Source organism: Sorghum bicolor, chromosome 1 (assembly GCF_000003195.3).
Source record: "Sorghum bicolor cultivar BTx623 chromosome 1, Sorghum_bicolor_NCBIv3, whole genome shotgun sequence".
NCBI classification, from domain to species: domain Eukaryota; kingdom Viridiplantae; phylum Streptophyta; class Magnoliopsida; order Poales; family Poaceae; genus Sorghum; species Sorghum bicolor.
In genome coordinates, this window is record NC_012870.2 from 46,051,632 (window position 1) to 46,068,955 (window position 17,324).

Consider the following 17,324-nt stretch of genomic DNA (forward strand, 5'->3'; position numbering starts at 1 on the left):
GCCCGGATGTCACGGCCAAGAGGTATTCACGCAGAACTCGAGAATATGCCGAGCTTAATTCGATGAATTCCTAAGAACTCGTAGTAAAAAGGAAAAATATGTCGAAGTCGTCGAAAAAGTAGATGCTAGAATATGAGTAAAAACTTGTGTTTGATTGATTGATAGATCTTCATTACAAGGCCCTAGGGTCTACAGTTATACCCTGCTCAAAGAGCTACAATCAGACATGATTAGGACTCAAATTCCAAACTAAACAGAATCCGTATACAAAACGATTTAAATAACTAAGGAAAACACAAAACTATCCTCTCGTGACAAACCGAGACACCACCATGGAGCAATCGGCAACCTTCACGTTCTCCTTCCGAGTCATCGGCAGACTCCTCATCATAGCCATCAGCAAAGGCTAATCGCTGACCATCGGCATGAACTCGTCACCACTCATAGACTTAGTCACATTCAGCTGTCTCTTCAGCGGCAACCACCTTCATCGGCAACTGCCCTGCAGATCAGTTACTGTTGCCCTATCTTGCCGATCTATACTCTACCGATCCCCGGGTACGTGTCCAAAAAATGGTATCAACAGGAGGTGGTGTCCCACGGCTTCGTCACTGACATTTCCAAGACCGACGCTGAGAACGAGGAGAGGCTCCACGCCTTGATCGACGACACGGAGGCTCCTGGGGAAAGGCTGGCGAGGCTGTTCGAGCCAGAAGTGCTTCCTCCCGAGATTAGCTCAGGCGCGGATGACGTTGGTGAGGGCCGAGACGCGGACTGAGGCCTGCGAGCCTACTCTGGGTGCTAAGGCCCCTTGTATAGTACCTATTATTCTGTCTTAAGTGATACTGTGTTTTTTAAGCGGTTTATGGATGTGTGAATATTTGCCTATCTTTCCGCTCGAGGTTCCTTCGTTTGCTTTTCTACCTATGTCTGTATTCCCTGTTTGGTCTTTTGTTAAGGCGACCTTGATTGCCTCGAGGGTGAGGAAGCGAGTAGAGTTACCATAGCCCGGGGGCGTAGGAGTTCTCAGGCTCGTTGTCTCTCGGCCCTTAAGGGGCTCGAGGTGCCTCTACTACTCGACCGTGCGAGGTTTACTAAATAGGAACGAAAAAATCACTTAGTTTTTTCGACACTTGGGGGGGCACCCCCCTGCTAGCCCCCGAGGGGGTATCGACTATGATGGGTCATAGTGGGTACTCCCTTTTAACGTCGAGATTTCGATCCATGAAAAAAGTAAATTACTCGAGGGAAAGATCTTATCCATTCATGCATTCATTCACAAAGTCTTGGTACAGAATGTACACGGGAACATAAAACTTTGAAATTCTAGGGGTAGAATCGACGTAGTTGTTCGATGTTCCACGCGTTGGTGAAGACTGCCCCTTTTTCGTCCGCGAGCTTATATGTCCCCGGCTTCAGGACCTTGGCCACCACGTATGGGCCCTCCAAGGGTGGAGTCAACTTGTGGCATCCTTGGTTGCTTTGCCACCGATGTAGGACAAGGTCGCCCATGTTCAGATCTCTCTTGCGCACGTGCTTGTCGTGATAGCGTCGAAGCTTTTGTTGGTATCTGGCGGAGTTGAGGAGGGCCATGTCTCGAGCTTCTTCGAGCTGGTCGACTGCGTTCTCTCGAGTCTCCTTGTCTGATTGCTCGTTGTATGCTTTGAGTCGAGGGGACCCATACTCGAGGTCCGTTGGGAGCACGGCTTCAGAGTCGTAGACCATGAAGAATGGGGTGTATTTTGTGGCCCTACTCGGCGTCGTCCTTAAGCTCCATAGGACCGAAGAGAGCTCTTCGACCCATTTCTTGCCGAATTTTTTCAAGCGGTTGTAGATCCTCGGTTTGAGCCCCTGCAAAATCATGTTGTTGGCACACTCGACCTGGCCGTTAGTTCGAGGGTGGACCACTGTCGACCAGTTCACACGGATGTGATGCCGATCGCAGAAGTCCAAGAACTTTTTGCCAGTGAACTGAGTGCCGTTGTCGGTGATGATGACGTTGGGGATCCCAAACTGGTGGATGATGTCGGTGAAGAAAAGGACAGCTTGCTCGGAGCGGATGTTTGTGATGGGTCGAGCCTTGATCCACTTGGAGAATTTGTCGATGGCCACCAGCAGATGGGTGTAGCCTCCTGCCGCTTTCTAGAGAGGCCCTACGAGGTCGAGACCCCACACCACGAATGGCCACGTGACAGGGATCATTTGGAGGGCATGGGTGGGGAGATGCGTCTGCTTGGCATAAAATTGGCACCCATGGCATGAGCGTACGAGCTCGATGGCGTCAGCTACGGCCGTTGGCCAGTAGAAGCCCTGTCGGAAAGCGTTCCCTACGAGGGTCCGTGGAGTGGCATGGTGGCCACAAGCCCCCGAGTGTAGATCCTCGAGGAGCTTTTGGCCTTCTTCTATGGTGATGCAACGCTGCAAGATTCCTGTCGGGCTTCGTCGGTATAGCTCATTGCATTTGTCGTAGATTACGTATGACTTGGCCCGTCGAGCGATACGGCGGGCCTCGGATCGATCTTCTGGTAGCTCGCAACGGATCAGGCAATCGAGGAACGGCGTACGCCAGTCGAACGGTCGACAGGGCCGTTGTTCCACCTCCATCACCTCGGCTGCCGCTAGCAGCGCTTCGAAGGTATCGATTTGCTGGATGGGGGCGGCTTCGACGCCAGCCCCCGAGCCCAAGTCGATGGATGACTCGTGTAGATCTCTTGAGAACGCGTCGGGCGGGACCGTACCTCCAGTCGAGGCGATCTTGGTGAGTTCGTCGGCTGCCTCGTTGTAGCATCGGGCGATGTGGACGAGCTCGAGACCGTGGAACTTGTCCTCGAGTCGACGTACTTCCTTACAGTATGCCTCCATTTTCGGGTCATGGCAGTTGGAGGCCTTCATCACTTGGTCGATGATGAGTTGGGAGTCGCCTCAAACGTCGAAGCGTTGAACTCTTAGCTCGATGGCGATCTTCAGACCGTTGACAAGGGCCTCGTACTCCGCGACGTTGTTGGATGCTGCAAAATGTATCCTGATGACATACCTCATATGAACACCCAGGGGTGAGACGAATAGCAGGCCCGCCCTAGCTCCTGTCTTCATGAGAGACCCATCGAAATACATCGTCCATAGTTCTGCCTGAACTTGAGCCGGGGGGAGCTGGGAGTCCGTCCATTCTGTGACGAAATCTACCAGATCTTGAGACTTGATGGCTTTACGAGGCGCATAAGTGAGGGTCTCGCTCATGAACTCGATCGACCACTTGGCGATTCTTCCCGTGGCCTCCCGACTTTGGATGATCTCACCCAAGGGGAAGGACGAGACCACTGTGATAGGGTGGCTGAGGAAGTAGTGTTGCAGCTTGCGTCGGGCGAGGATCACGGCGTAGATAAGCTTCTGGATCTGTGGGTACCGTGCCTTGGTTTCTGAGAGTACCTCGCTGACGAAATAGACTGGTCTCTGGACTGGTAGCGCATGCCCCTCTTCTTGCCTCTCGACCACCACTGCCGCACTGACGACCTGGGTTGTCGAGGCAACGTACAGAAGCAGAGGTTCTGCGGGTTGGGGTGGGACCAGGACTGGGGCCGAGGTAAGTGTTTTCTTCTAGTTGTCGAGGGCTTCTTCGGCTTTAGAGGTCCAGGAGAAACGCTCGGCCTTTTTCAAGATCCGATACAGTGGCAATGCCTTCTCCCCCAACCTCGAGATGAAACGGCTTAGCGCCGCCAAACATCCTGTGACTTTTTGCACTCTCTTGACGTCTCGGATTGGCCCCATTCTCATAATGGCCGAAACTTTCTCAGGATTGGCCTCGATGCCACGTTGGGAAACTATGTAACCCAAGAGCATGCCTCGAGGCACGCCAAAGACGCACTTCTCGGGGTTGAGCTTGATCTTATTGGCACGTAAGCAACTGAAAGCGATCTCGAGGTCCTAAATCAGGTCTCCTCGTTTCTTTGACTTGACGACAATGTCGTCGATGTATGCCTCGACCGTCGACCCTATATGTCTGCCGAACACGTGGAGCATGCATCGCTGGTATGTTCCTCCCGCGTTTCGAAGCCCGAACGGCATGGTCACATAACAGTACATCCCAAAAGGCGTGATGAAAGACGTCGCGAGCTGGTCGGACTCTTTCATTTTTATTTGATGGTAACCGGAATATGCATCGAGGAAAGAAAGGGTTTCACATCCCGCAGTAGAATCAACAATTTGATCGATACGTGGCAATGGAAAAGGAACTTTCGGACATGCTTTATTTAAACTAGTATAATCGACACACATCCTCATTTTTCCATTCTTTTTCTTAACTAGTACAGGATTTGCTAACCAGTCGAGATGGTGAACCTCCTTGATGAATTCGGCCGTCAAAAGCTTGTGGATCTCCTCGCCAATGATCTTGCGCTTCTCCTCGTCGAAGCGACGCAGTCGCTGCTTCACTGGCTTGGAACCGGCTCGAATTTCCAAGGAGTGCTCGGCGACTTCCCTCGGTATGCCTAGCATGTCCGAAGGACTCCATGCAAACATGTCGGCGTTTGCACGGAGAAAGTCGACGAGCACGGCATCCTATTTGGGGTCGAGGTCGGCGCTGATCGTCAGCACCTTGCCGTCGGAGTTGTCGGGGTCGAGCGGGATCTTCTTCGTTCCTTCCGTTGGCTCGAAGCTACCTGCGTGACGTTTGGGCTCTGGAGCCTCCGCGGCCAGGGCCTCGAGCTTCGAGGCGAGCTCGATGGAGTTCTCGACAGCCTCCCCGTACTTGACGCACTCGACGTCGCATTCGTACGCGTGCTCGTAGGAGGAGCTGACGGTGATGACCCCCTTTGGCCCGGGCATCTTCAGCTTCAGGTAGGTGTAATTGGGGATAGCCATGAACTTGGCGTAGCCCAGGCGCCCGATGATGGCGTGGTACGTGCCTCGGAATCCTACCACCTCAAAGGTGAGGGTCTCCTTTCTGAAATTGGCCGCCGTGCCAAAGCAGACCGGCAAGTCGATTCGACCTACCGGCAGCGCCTTCTTTCCTGGTACGACACCATGGAATCCGCCGGCGCTTGGTTGGAGCTGCGCCCTGTTGATGCCGAGAAGGTCGAGGGTCTCGAGGTAGATGATGTTTAGGCTGCTGCCGCCGTCCATCAGCACCTTCGAGAGCCTCGCGTTAACGATGATGGGGTCGACGACGAGCGGGTAGACGCCAGGGGCGACTACCTTGTCGGGGTGGTCGTCTCGATCGAAGGTGATGCGGGTGTTTGACCAGTTGAGGTACTGGGGCACCGCCATCATCGCCGCAAAGACCTCGTGGCGCTCCCTCTTGCGCTGCCTTGCGGTTAGCTGCGTCGAGGGTCCACCGTAGATCATGTAGCAGTCATGGACGGCTGGGAAACCTTCGTCATCTTTGTCGTCCCCATTGTCGCCGTTCTTCTCTTTCTTCGGGTCGTCCTTCTTGAACCCCAGGCCATCGAAGTGCTTTTTCAGCATACGGCAGTCCTCGAGCTTGTGGTTTGCCCCTCCCTTATGGTAAGGGCAGGGCTCCTTTAACATTTTGTCGAAGATAGCCTCCTCTAGGGGTCCTCGAGGCCTTTTGCGCTCCATGGCGGCGACGAGATCGTCGTCGAGGGCTTCCCGCTGGAATGGTCGAGCTTTCTTCTTCTTCTTGTTCTTCTTGGGTCCCCGACTGGGGCCCTCATCGTCATTGGGAGGCGACTTGCCCTTCCCTCCTTCGCAGCTGAAGAAGGCACCGACCGCTTCTTCCCCTGCAGCGTAGTTTTCCACCACATCCATCAGCTTGTCGACGGTCTGAGGACGATTCTGGCCAAACTCCCGCACTAAATCTCGACTCGTGGTGCCCAAGACGAAGGCCAGGATGATGTCGTGGTCTGGGATGTGCAGCAGCTCGGTGCGTTGCTTCGAGAAGCGTCGAGCATACTCTCGGAGAGTTTCTCCTGACTTCTGCTTGCACTTGCTGAGGTCCCACGAGTTGTCGGGCCGTATGTAGGTTCCTTTGAAGTTACCCTTGAATACCCTGACCAAATCGACCCAATCGTGGATTTGGTAGGCCGGGAGCTCCTCGAGCCATCTGCGGGCGGTATCGGAGAGAAAAAGTGGCAGCTGTCGGATGATGACTCGATCGTCTCCTCGAGCGCCTCCCAACTGACAGGCTAGCCTGAAGTCTGCCAGCCACAGCTCTAGCTTGGTCTCGCCGTTGTATTTAGCGATGCTGGTCGGGGGTCGAAACGGGCTGGGCAGCGGCGTGCTGCGGATTGCTCTGCTGAACACCCGAGGGCCCGGTGGTTCCGGAGCCATCCGGTCCTCGTCGCTGTCGTATCTCCCACCGCGGTGGGCGCTGTAACCGCGCTCTTCTGCGTCCCCATATCGACGGCGACGATTCTCATCGATGTCGCGTCGTGCGTCGTGTCGCCGTTGGTTGTCGACAGGGTGGTGGAGGATGAGTGATGTCTTTTTCCCTCGAGGGGGTGGCTGCTGATGGACTGACACCTCCTTTTCGTTCTGGGCCGGCTCATCACGCTTTTCTGTGGCTGCTTCTCGACGTCGAGAGGCCGAGCTTTCGGCCTGCTGAACTGCCGCTACTTGGAGCAGAGTCTGCACCTCGTCTCGAATGCGTCGTGCTTGAGAGTTCGACGGTTCGGGCATATTGCATAGCAGCATTGTTGCCGCCATGACGTTCTAGCCTGCTCGAGGGAAACGGCTGACGGGCTGCTCTGGTTCCCTGTCTCCGACGATCTGCCGATGTACCTCTCGAGCCCGTCTGCGGACACTTCCACCATGCGGGTACGGCTGGTCCTCCTCGAGGATCTGTTCAAGCAGGACAAGGCGCTCGCGGTCTTCGTCGAGCTTTGCTTTGAGCTCCCGTAGTTGCGCAAGTTGCGCGGCTCTGCCTTCTTGTGGAGGGGGGTCGACCTGACCGTCATTCCCAGGCGTCCTGGGGTCCTCTCTTGCTGCAGGGGCTCGACCTCCTGCAACAGCGTCTTGTGTCTCATCGGTAGTTTCCACCGCCCCGTCCACGTGGAAGCATTCCCTAGTAGGGTCGTAGCTGTCGGACTCAGAGCCGGAGTCTGGCTCGGCGGCGTAGAAGCATCCACGTCCTTCCTCCAGCAGCCGTTGTCTGAGGGAGGTAATCGTGTATCGCCCAGGTCCTAGGCGGCGGAGGCCTCGTACCTGCGAGAAGTCTGGCAGCTCGGACGTCTGTGGCCGTGCTCCATCGTCGCGTGGGAGGACCATTGGTCTCTCCACGTACGTCTGGGCGTTTGGACATATTGTCCTGGCGAGCGATGCTGCGGCGTTGTCCAGACCGAACGGCAGCGCTCTTCTTGGGGCGAACAGCCCGTGTGGAAGTAGTGTCGTGGCAGGCGAGAGTGCGCAATGCGTGCCGTCTCCAGTCGTGGTCGTGCGATCCTCGTGGCGTTGGGCCGTCATACCCGCGGTTTCGGCGCGCGGGGCTGTCGGCTCCTGTGTCACCTCCCGCATGGCACGAACTAGCGATCGTGACGAGGGAGAGGGGTGATGGTGGCGCTGTCCACGCCTCTTCTTTGGCAGGGAGGCGTGGTGGCGAGGCCGTCTCGGAGCTCTCAGTCTTGCTGGTGCGACGCGGGCTCCTCCCGGTCCTTTGACCGAGAGCAGGATCATGTCATAGCCGAAACCGGTAGACATGAAATCGAGGCTCCCGAACCAAATCACCATGGAGCGCGGAATCGGCAAAACATGAGTGGCCATCTGGAAAGAGATGGGAAATCGGTAAAAAACACGCAGGGCCCCTACCTGGCGCGCCAACTGTCGGTGTTTTCCCCTGGGGGGTCACACCAACGAGTAAAACTTGTGTGCGTGCTCTCTTTTCCAGATCGTGGTGCAAAAAGACACAAAGATTTATCCTGGTTCGGGCAAGAGAAGGCCCTACGTCTAGCGGGGGGGAGTATTTGTATTATTTTGCACCTAAGTGCTTGTACATGGGTGAATACAAGTGTGGTATGAACTGAGGTGGAGTGAGGTTGCTCTACTACGTATGACTTGTGTTGTCCCTCGTATCCGCTCCCGGACCTCCCCTTTTATAGTTCCAAGGAGAGGCCTAGGGTACATGTATAGGCGTCAGAGTAGGGGTTGATAGGGATGCGGCGCGCTGACCTACTCGAGGCCTCCGTACCGGCGTGGCCTCGAGCCGTCTTGTCTTGGTACCTTGATGATGATTACGCATGCCCCTAAATCCTGCTCCTGTGCGCCGTCCTGAACTAGCCTATCTGTTGCATGCTTGTACGTCGTGGTAGCAGCTATGTCGGAGTGGTTGAAGTGTTGTCATTCGTCGCCCGATCCTTCCTCAGGAAGGAAGCGTGCCTACTCGAGGGTCGGGCGCCAAGTAACGCCTTATTGGCCAGAGCGATGACTTTGGGTGTCTCGAGGGGGGTCTTGACCTGACGTTCCGACCCACTCCCTACACCCTGCCACGTTCTGGCTTTTTTGGTGGGGAAGGCTGCAAAAAGAACGACAAGACGGGTGCTTGTTCTCTATCACGCTTCCCGTGACTGACGGGTTAGGTGAGAACGCGGCAGGCGCATTAAATTCCCTGACTCTCGCGCCCGCGTCAGGCGGCGGGCGGCGTCCTTGCGCTCGAGGCCTCCCGATTCGCATGAGCCTGTTTCCGTATTCGACGGTAGCCGGCGCTCGAGCCCTAGTCGATTCGCAGGACGCTCTTGCCATGTTCGTGGCTACGGCCGTCGAGGATCGTGCGTACAACTGGGCGTCGAGTTGGAGGCCTTGACTTTCGTACAGATGCTCTCGATATGCACATCAGTTAGGGTACCCCTTACTGATATCCTCGACAACCACATACTTTGAGAGAAGGCATACACCATTACTGCCTTGGTAAGGATCCAAAAATACCACAAAAGAGAGACTAGAGAGAGACATACAAGGAATCTCTGAGTTTTATTTGAAAATCTGCAAAAACTCCAGAGCTATAGTTAATCAAAGAATAGGAGACATGGCGCTTGACTAGACTGTTCTATCTTTTAACTACTCAAGATACAAGTGACGGTTGCAAGCCCCATGGTGGAAGGAAAAATGAGTAAGTTTAAATCTTAACAGATTACCCTAACCCAGAGATGAGATCTTGTTTGAACGCATGTGTACCTTTAAGGCATGAAACCACTGCAGAAACTCTTGAGTCCATCCTTGCTCAGGGACGAGAAAAGGTTAAGCTTGGGGGAGCTTGTTGACGGTCCTTAATGCTCACATTTAACCGTCAACTAATCATGGAAAAGGACCTATATGCAACCAACATCCAAAATTAGGGTTTCATCTAACAGAATTCCACGAGTTTTGGTGTTTGTCTATTTTTGCAGGGGGTTATCTGGAAATATGGAGGAAAGGCCTACACGTCGGGTGGTACATAGAGATATTAACGTGTGCGCCAATTTTCTATAATCTAGAAGACTCCAGAAGCCATGGGAACGAACGGGAGGCCGAGCGGGCCCGGGGACAGGGCGCCCGCCCTTCCCCTTGGGCGCCCGCCCTGCCCTGGTGACCAATCAGGGTAGGTCTCGCAGATCGTGCTCCACCGTCTTTGAGGATCAAGGAAAACCATGCGATTAAGGTCGGTTTGATCCGACGGCCCACGTTCATTTGGAAGGGCTATATAAGCAGCCCCCTGGCCCCTGGAGAAAATACCTCTTCTACAGAATCAAAGCTAGGGTTTCAATTATTCATCCAAGTAGAGATGATCCCTCTAGTTCATCTAGTTCTAGTTCTAGTTCATCTAGTTCTAGTTCTACTTAGTTCTAGTTGTAATCTAGAAAATAGGGAGAGAGAAGAGGAGAGCGGAGGAGGAGCCAGATCTGTCGGATCTTCCTCAACATTGTACTTTTGCAGCAACTGGTTCGTTCTTCATCGTTCTCCAAGTTCTTCAATTCATAATTCCTAAGTTCTTTAATTACTTTTACTTACATTCAAGTTATTTATTGGATTCCCGCTTGCATCAAGTGCTCTAGTCTTTGAAACGCTGGAGTAGTAATTAATAGATTAGACGTGGTGTTTAGTCTTGCAATTACCTGGAATTACACCCAATCATGTGGATTGTTGTGGTAGCCCTAGGGTATTGACAGCCCTAACGGTCGACGTATTCCACCTCGTTTGGATAGGTGTTTGTAGGACCGTAGTCAGAGCTTCCTAGCCCCCTTCTCATCTCTTTCTGTGGTTAGTGTTCTGATGTCCCGAAATAAATAATCTTTGAAGTAATTCTTGATTCTTAGATCAACTAGAGAACTCTCAGGAAACTTTCTCTCTTCCCACCAAAAATAATTATATAGTTATCCTTGGGCGATCTTGAATCTTAATTAGTACACTCACGTTCCCTGTGGAAAATCGATACTCTGGAATACTCCCGGGTGAAAGCTACATCGGTATCCGTGCGCTTGGGGATTTTTTCTGTTTGTGTTTAAAACACCCAACAATAGAGTGGTCAAAGGCCATGAAAATGTGTCTCTAGATATCGAAGGTGGTGATGGGGAGAAGACCCTAGGTGAAGTAGAGAAGACATTCATATGTTGGAAGAAACGGTACATCATTATTCCTAGGGCGCCGTCACTTCCTCCCCCTCAACAACAACTAAGCCCTAGGTGCGGATGAATGTGAACACAATTTATTTTCGCTAATTATGTACTGTATTATATTATGGTTGACTCATGTATATACCTTGTTCGTTTTTTCACATCAGGACCTTCCCCAACCTAAGTCCGTGTATCCATTCACCACATGACCAAAGTGCCGTGGGACACGACGACGAGGACGATTTCATACAAGACAAGGCTGCATCCCTAATGTCGGCCGTATCTCCTCCACAACGGACTCCAACACCGTCAGCGGCCAAATCTCCTCCACCACAGCAAGCTCCAACCACACCACCGCTGCCTCCTCTAATGCTAACATCGGCTGCCTCATTGGCACCGATTGGTCCATCAAGGAACAAGAGGCCCGCCGGCCCACAAAGATCGGTCCAACCTGTGCTGAAGAAACAAGCTATGGTCACGAAGATCCTGAAGATGACCAAGCTTTCGTACGAGAAGACTAATGAAGAACTTAAGGCTTCAGTGAAGTCAGATGTGCAAGCGTTCTTCAAAAAAACCAAAGCTGCCTCACGAGCAAAGCAAGAGAAGCCATTCCTATTATATTCTCACTCAAAGTTGAGGCGAGTGGTGTAGGCTATGCAAGACGAGAAGCTTGCTGCTAGTAAAAAAACTAGCGCCGCCACTACTAGACTATGAGCATACTATCACAAAAACAATCAAGGCGGACAAAAGGAAACAGAAGGCTAGGAAAGGTTGCACAGCTTGGCCAACAAGCGAAGCAATCGGTGCCGCCACTAGTGGTTCAGAATCAATATGGTTCCAACATGAACTTGCTACAAATGGTGATACCTAACGATGTGAACGTAGATGAACTCACTGAACTCACCCAGTGGATGGGTGCGACTGGGCTCTCTATAGAACAACTTATGGGTCGGGAGGCTGTTAAAGAAGCCGAAGTTGTTGATGAATGGCGGCGGCAGTATAGATATGGTAGGAGTCTATGCAACCCTGCAAATGTAAAACAACTTCGTACGTAAATGTACAAGCTGCACGAGTACTACATGAGTTTCTGTCGACAACATGAACTTGAATAATATATTGGCGTCCAAATCAGAGACCACCACTACTTCCGTGGAGATGACATCATATGGGTACAGTTTAGTGAAGTACACCAGCTTCTCTATATGGATGCTCTCAACAAATCTCTCATGAGCTGCTACTGTCTGTAAGTGATTCTTCCTTTTAATCAATAATCTCACTCTAGCATATGTACGTATTCGTAATTACTATGCTCATGATGTGCAGACACATCATGAGAGAACTCAGACTAAAACAAGACGATCGAATTGGTTTTATTGATCCATATGTCGTGTACAAGGACACCAAGACTGGCGATCCATTCAATCTAAGGCCTAAGGAAATGGAGAAGAAGCTCCGGATTATAACCAAAGGCAAAAGGACTTGATACTCTTCCTTTATAATATGGGGTAAAGTGTTGTGTTATATTATGTCTTAGTGAATCCAACATTAAGATATATATATATATATAATATATGTCTTAGTGAATCCAACATTAAGATATATATATATATATATGGAGAGTATACTATGTAGCTAGCTACAATTTATATACTAATTTACGATAATATGTATACATATTTACGATAGTTGGGTTACTATAACACATAGAGATATTTACCGTAATGTTACAGTAAACCACTTAGTAAGGAGTTACTATAATCTTGCAAATTAATACAGTAATTATCGTACAAAATAAGTTATTTTGTAGCCAGCTACAGAGTTATATATATATATATATAAGTTGACTCTACAAACAAATGCAGGGATCACTGGATACTCATTGAGATTAAGATCAAGGACCAATGTATATGTGTGTGGGACTCAATGAGAAAAGAGCTGGCAATGTGCCAAGACATGATCCAGAGGTACGTTATATCATTCTTTAAATATCGATGCATGCTATTTTACTTTACTATGCTATACCTAATCAACGACCGACTTATTGGGCAAGGCTTGGGCTTGGTTCATACAAAGATATCGTACGAATCTAAAAGCGCCACTTCCCGCTCCTATTCTACATAGATGGGTGTCCAGGCAGTCGTATGGTACCGATTTATGTGGATACTACGTTTGCGAGTACATGTGGTGTACCAAATTTACACCTTCTAAACAGATGCTCAAAGTAAGTAACATGTGTATACATTCAATTTATATCTTATTTATTTGTTGAAACAAAATAAATCTTATGTATATTAATATCTTTTCCTTTAATTAATGCAAATGGAAGAAGTAGAAATTGAAAGAACAAGTGTTCGACCACACAATACTCGTCGCAATCCAGGAGATGATCGCAAGTTTCATCAACGATCATGTCATCCCAGAAGACGCCGAATTCCACTATGACCCTAGGTTGGGATTGAATAGTGCAAACAAAGACGAACACTTGTATGAGCTTTGAGTGGAGGGCAAACCATTGTACAACCTTTAACCGACGGCCGAATACTTGATTACTTATATATTATTATAAATGTAATGTGTATGTACGTATATGTATAGAGCTCTCTCTCTCTCTATATATATATATATATATATATATATATATATATTCATACTTTATTTGTGTGCAATAATAACACTCTCGTATAGGTTCATGTATATGGATAATAGTAGCGAAGAATAAATTGGAAAACAATATAATTGAAAACCAAAATAAAAAATGAACTGAAAAGAAAAAACTTTACCAACCGGGAATAAAATGGCATCAGTTAGTGGCGAGCCCTTTTGTCCCGGTTGGTATTACCAACCGGGACTAATGTTCCCCTTTTAGTCGCGGACCTGTGAACCGGGACTAAAGGTGGGACATTTAGTCCCGAAACCTTTGTCCGGGCTCACAGGCTACGACTAAGGCCTGTTTCAACCAGGACAATAAGCGCTTCGTGCAGCAGTGTTAGATATACAACATCAGGTATAAATGGTCTCACATGGCTGGGACACATGATGAACAGGTACACAATCTCCTCGCTAGCTCTGCTTTAAGGCATCAGGTGTTTTGTAGATGCATCTACACCCCCTGATCAAACATCCGTGATAAGACAGGATAGATTAGGGATACTCCTGGTCAACACAGAGAGCCACCCAGCTTTACGAGAGTTTTTTTTAGTGAGTTTGATATTGCTAACCACGTGTCCCACGCAGAGAGTTGTATGTGCTTGATTTATTACCATTCTATTTGTTTGGAATTTTATGTCTTAAGTTCGTTTTCGAACATGTACTAACTCTATAGATGGATAATATCTATACTAAATATGTTCACATCATAATAACTGAAGAGGAAAAACATGTTCTGTTTAGTTGAATGAAATTTTACAGTGGAGTTTTAAGGATACATTAGCTTTGTTGTCATCTTATTCAACCCTTTTGTTGTACGACATACAATAACTGGTTGACTTTTCTCCCATATGTCAACCTAAATTTTAGTTGGGTTGTGCATGATATTATACTGTTCACTTGTTATGTATGGTGCTGCCTCTTGGCTTGTTAGTATAGAACATACCACGAATCTCCTACAACTAAAAAGAGTAAAAGATGGACACCAGTTTCGTGCGACGTTCGTCCATCGGGTCTTTCGTCCTGCCTCCTGCGATGAGGAAACCCGCCCGGCTCTCTCTTCCGCAGCAAAAAAAAAAAAGAAAGCGCCCGCTATCTCCTCCACGAATCCTCCTCGGCGCCGCCTCGACGAATCCTCCTCCACGCAGAGCGCCCACCTCCTCCTCCACGAATCCTCCTCGGCGCCCCCTCGACGAATCCTCCTCCACGCAGAGCGCCCGCCTCCTCCTCGACGAATCGGCGACCGCCTCCTCGGCGCCCCGCTCCCAGATTTCGGTGCCCGCGCGAACTCCGGTGCGCATATTTCGGTGGCCGCGTCCCGCTGTCCGCGCAGCGACCCGCCGTGGGAATCTCGGCGATCTCCGGTGGCCGAACAACCGGTCCGCACCCGCGCGGACTCTGGTGGCCACGCTGCCCGCGCACCGCGCACGCCGGTGGCCGCGCCCCTCGCCCCCGCCGCTCACTCGCTACCTGAGCGGCCGCGCCGGTGCCCGCTGCCCGCGCCGCGTACACCGGTGGCCACTGCTACCCGAGCGAGCCGCGCCCTGGGCCGTAACCCTAGCCGTCACCGGTTGACACAAGGTCGTTGCGGGGCGCGCCGGCGTTGGCAGGCCATGGCAGACTACAGTGTTGCCATGGCTGGCCCATGCGGTGACGGTGCACCGCCTCTTCCTCTCCCCGCCGGTGGCTACGCTCACCTCCGCCCTACGCCAGGTGCCCATGCCTCCATCTTTGCACAACTCTTCTCTTTCGTTCTTGCTGTGCGAGATTGGCCACCCAAACCCTGTCTATCTGTATCCCGATCTGATCTGATCTAGGTACAAGTGTTGATACATGTACTATGCCTACAATCTTTTTCTGTTTTGTTTTTGCGAAAAAAATTGGTTTACATGTGGACGAGCATGTTCTTTACTCGGTTCGACCCTGCCTCAAAGTTTACCCAAGAAAAAGATTGGGTTTACAAGTACTCCTGTTGTTTTTGTTCAGAGTTGCATCCACCTGTACCGAACCAAATGTCCAAATGCCAAGAAACGATTATATATTAGTTCTTGGATCAGCTATAATGTTCCGTAGAAGCTAATAGATCTTTGGTTAGTTGCTTTTATACTCTGCCTAATTCTTTAGTACTCAATGCGAGAATGATTCCAGTATAAACTGTTGGCAGCATGGCTTCCTAATTTCTTGCAATAGTGTCTGTGAATTGTAATTAGTTGCTTCATTTTATTTCTTGAGAGCCAAAACCATGTAGGTTTGAACATATGGTTCATAGTTCTGAATAAAATATTTTGTGACATGCTTGTTTGCTTAATATTGCATTTCTTACATTCTTGCTATTGTCGGTATTGTACCTTTATGAATATATGATATCCGAAGATCATTATACTGCATACCCTATATTCTTCAGCTTTTTTGCTATATGCAACGCCTGATCGAAGCGAGCAACTTTTCTTCGTGCTTTCTGCATCAATTTGACATCAGTTGAATTTTATATAGGAGGATGTGATTCTTTAAAGAAGAAAAACTCAGGAGGATGTGAGCTCTGGTTTTAGTTTAAATCTGAATCTCCTTGTGATAACTTGTCTGCGATGCCATGTCTATACCTGCATATCGTTCCCAATTTCTTGTTGACATCTTTTTTTTCCAATTCCATGTGTCTGTCCAACTTGAGTTACTTAACAGCTCGATGTGCTTGTCAAGACCGTAAAACTTTGTCTACTGTGAAACTATGTTTCTTGGACTTTTTGCAATTTACCAGGTTCAGTTAATGGCAAGTGCAATAGTTGATTTGGCAAGTGCAATAGTTGTCGTGCCTCTGTGGCACACTGACATTACAGATTCTCATATGTTAACATCTAAAATATGTGAGAAATGTTTTATGCCTCTTAAGCATTGAGAGAGAACACTACATTAATGTTCTAAAGCAATGGCAGGTTTGCTGGACTGACATTATCCGCTAGATGTGGGCACTCTTTAAAGAAATTTGGGCATCATGGAGAAATATTGTTTTTACAGTGAGTATTATCTATAATTTTTTTTGTTTGTATGCTTTAGAGAACAGGTCAGTGCTTTGTGTAGTCCTATTCCCAATATGCTTTAGTAGTCCAATTGAATTAGTCTAATAAATTTCTAACATAGGTCTGTCACATAAATAGCATAGAGAACAGGTCATTGCTTTGTGTAGCTCTGAAGCCCTTCTATTTTCTACATAGAAAAAACATACTAAGTTGAAGTGAGCAAAGATTTTCTTAAAGATGCATGGATGTGCAGCTGAATTTTTGCCCCTGTGTCATTAAGCAATAACCATGTGGAATAGCACACCACTGAAGTTGGAAGTTAAATTGCAGTTTCCTTTGCTGCATTCCAATTAGAACTAGGAATAGTACTTTGCCATTCCACCTAAGGAGATCCATGCCTCACCATTCCATCATGTATCATGAATCCTGTTACTTATCTAGCTATATGAAGTTTTGCTTCAGAAATAGTTTGCATTTCCAAACCCTGACTGCACACCACCCTGCTCTCTTCCTTGCAGCAGATGTGAGGTGAGAAATTTCTCTCATCACCATGCAGCTACACTTGGTTTGCCTTTTTTTTTCTATTTTTCACATGCTAATTTGTTCCTGCACTAAATGAATCTCATAAAAAAGATGAAGTTGTATAAAAGATGACAATTATTATTTATTTTCTTTTGTTCATGACACCACACACCAGACTTGGTGATTAATGTTTTCTCCTTCAAAACTTATTTACTTGTCAAATATCATCTACGTTTTATAATAAATTGTCAAATATTTCTTGTGCTTTGATGACATTTTGTGCCTTGAATCAGGCCCAAGAAAAGGACCTTTTCGATGCACTTGCTAAGCTTTCTGAAGTATCATATGATGGTACGTTATTTTGTAGAATCTTTTAATTTATGTTAAATAAAGTAAACTCTAGATTCCCAGAAATGAAAGATATTATAATCATGTCTTGAAGCAATGCCATAAATGCATAAACATGCCTAACAAAATCTACACTCTGAAGATTTTAGTTATCCTTTTCTTTAAAAAAAAGCAATAATTTTTCTTTAAACGAAAGAAAGAATGAAAGGCAGCAGTGAGTTTACTAATTAGACTAATGAGTGATTGGAACTGTCCCCTG

At 48.8% G+C, this 17,324-nt stretch overlaps 1 protein-coding gene across 2 annotated transcripts in view; it reads left to right on the plus strand.

Moving 5' to 3' along the window:
- LOC110436546 overlaps window positions 14,227-17,324 on the plus strand; it is a 4,157-nt gene continuing 1,059 nt past the window's right edge. The window contains exons 1-3 of one of the 2 annotated variants that reach the window (XM_021463818.1): window positions 14,227-14,894; window positions 16,103-16,192; window positions 17,011-17,068. In XM_021463818.1, the coding sequence (XP_021319493.1) occupies window positions 16,139-16,192; window positions 17,011-17,068 (112 nt within the window). In that variant the 5' untranslated portion in view covers window positions 14,227-14,894; window positions 16,103-16,138. The remainder of the gene's footprint in view (window positions 14,895-16,102; window positions 16,193-17,010; window positions 17,069-17,324) is intronic. The other variant, XM_021463812.1, reaches the window with a different exon arrangement.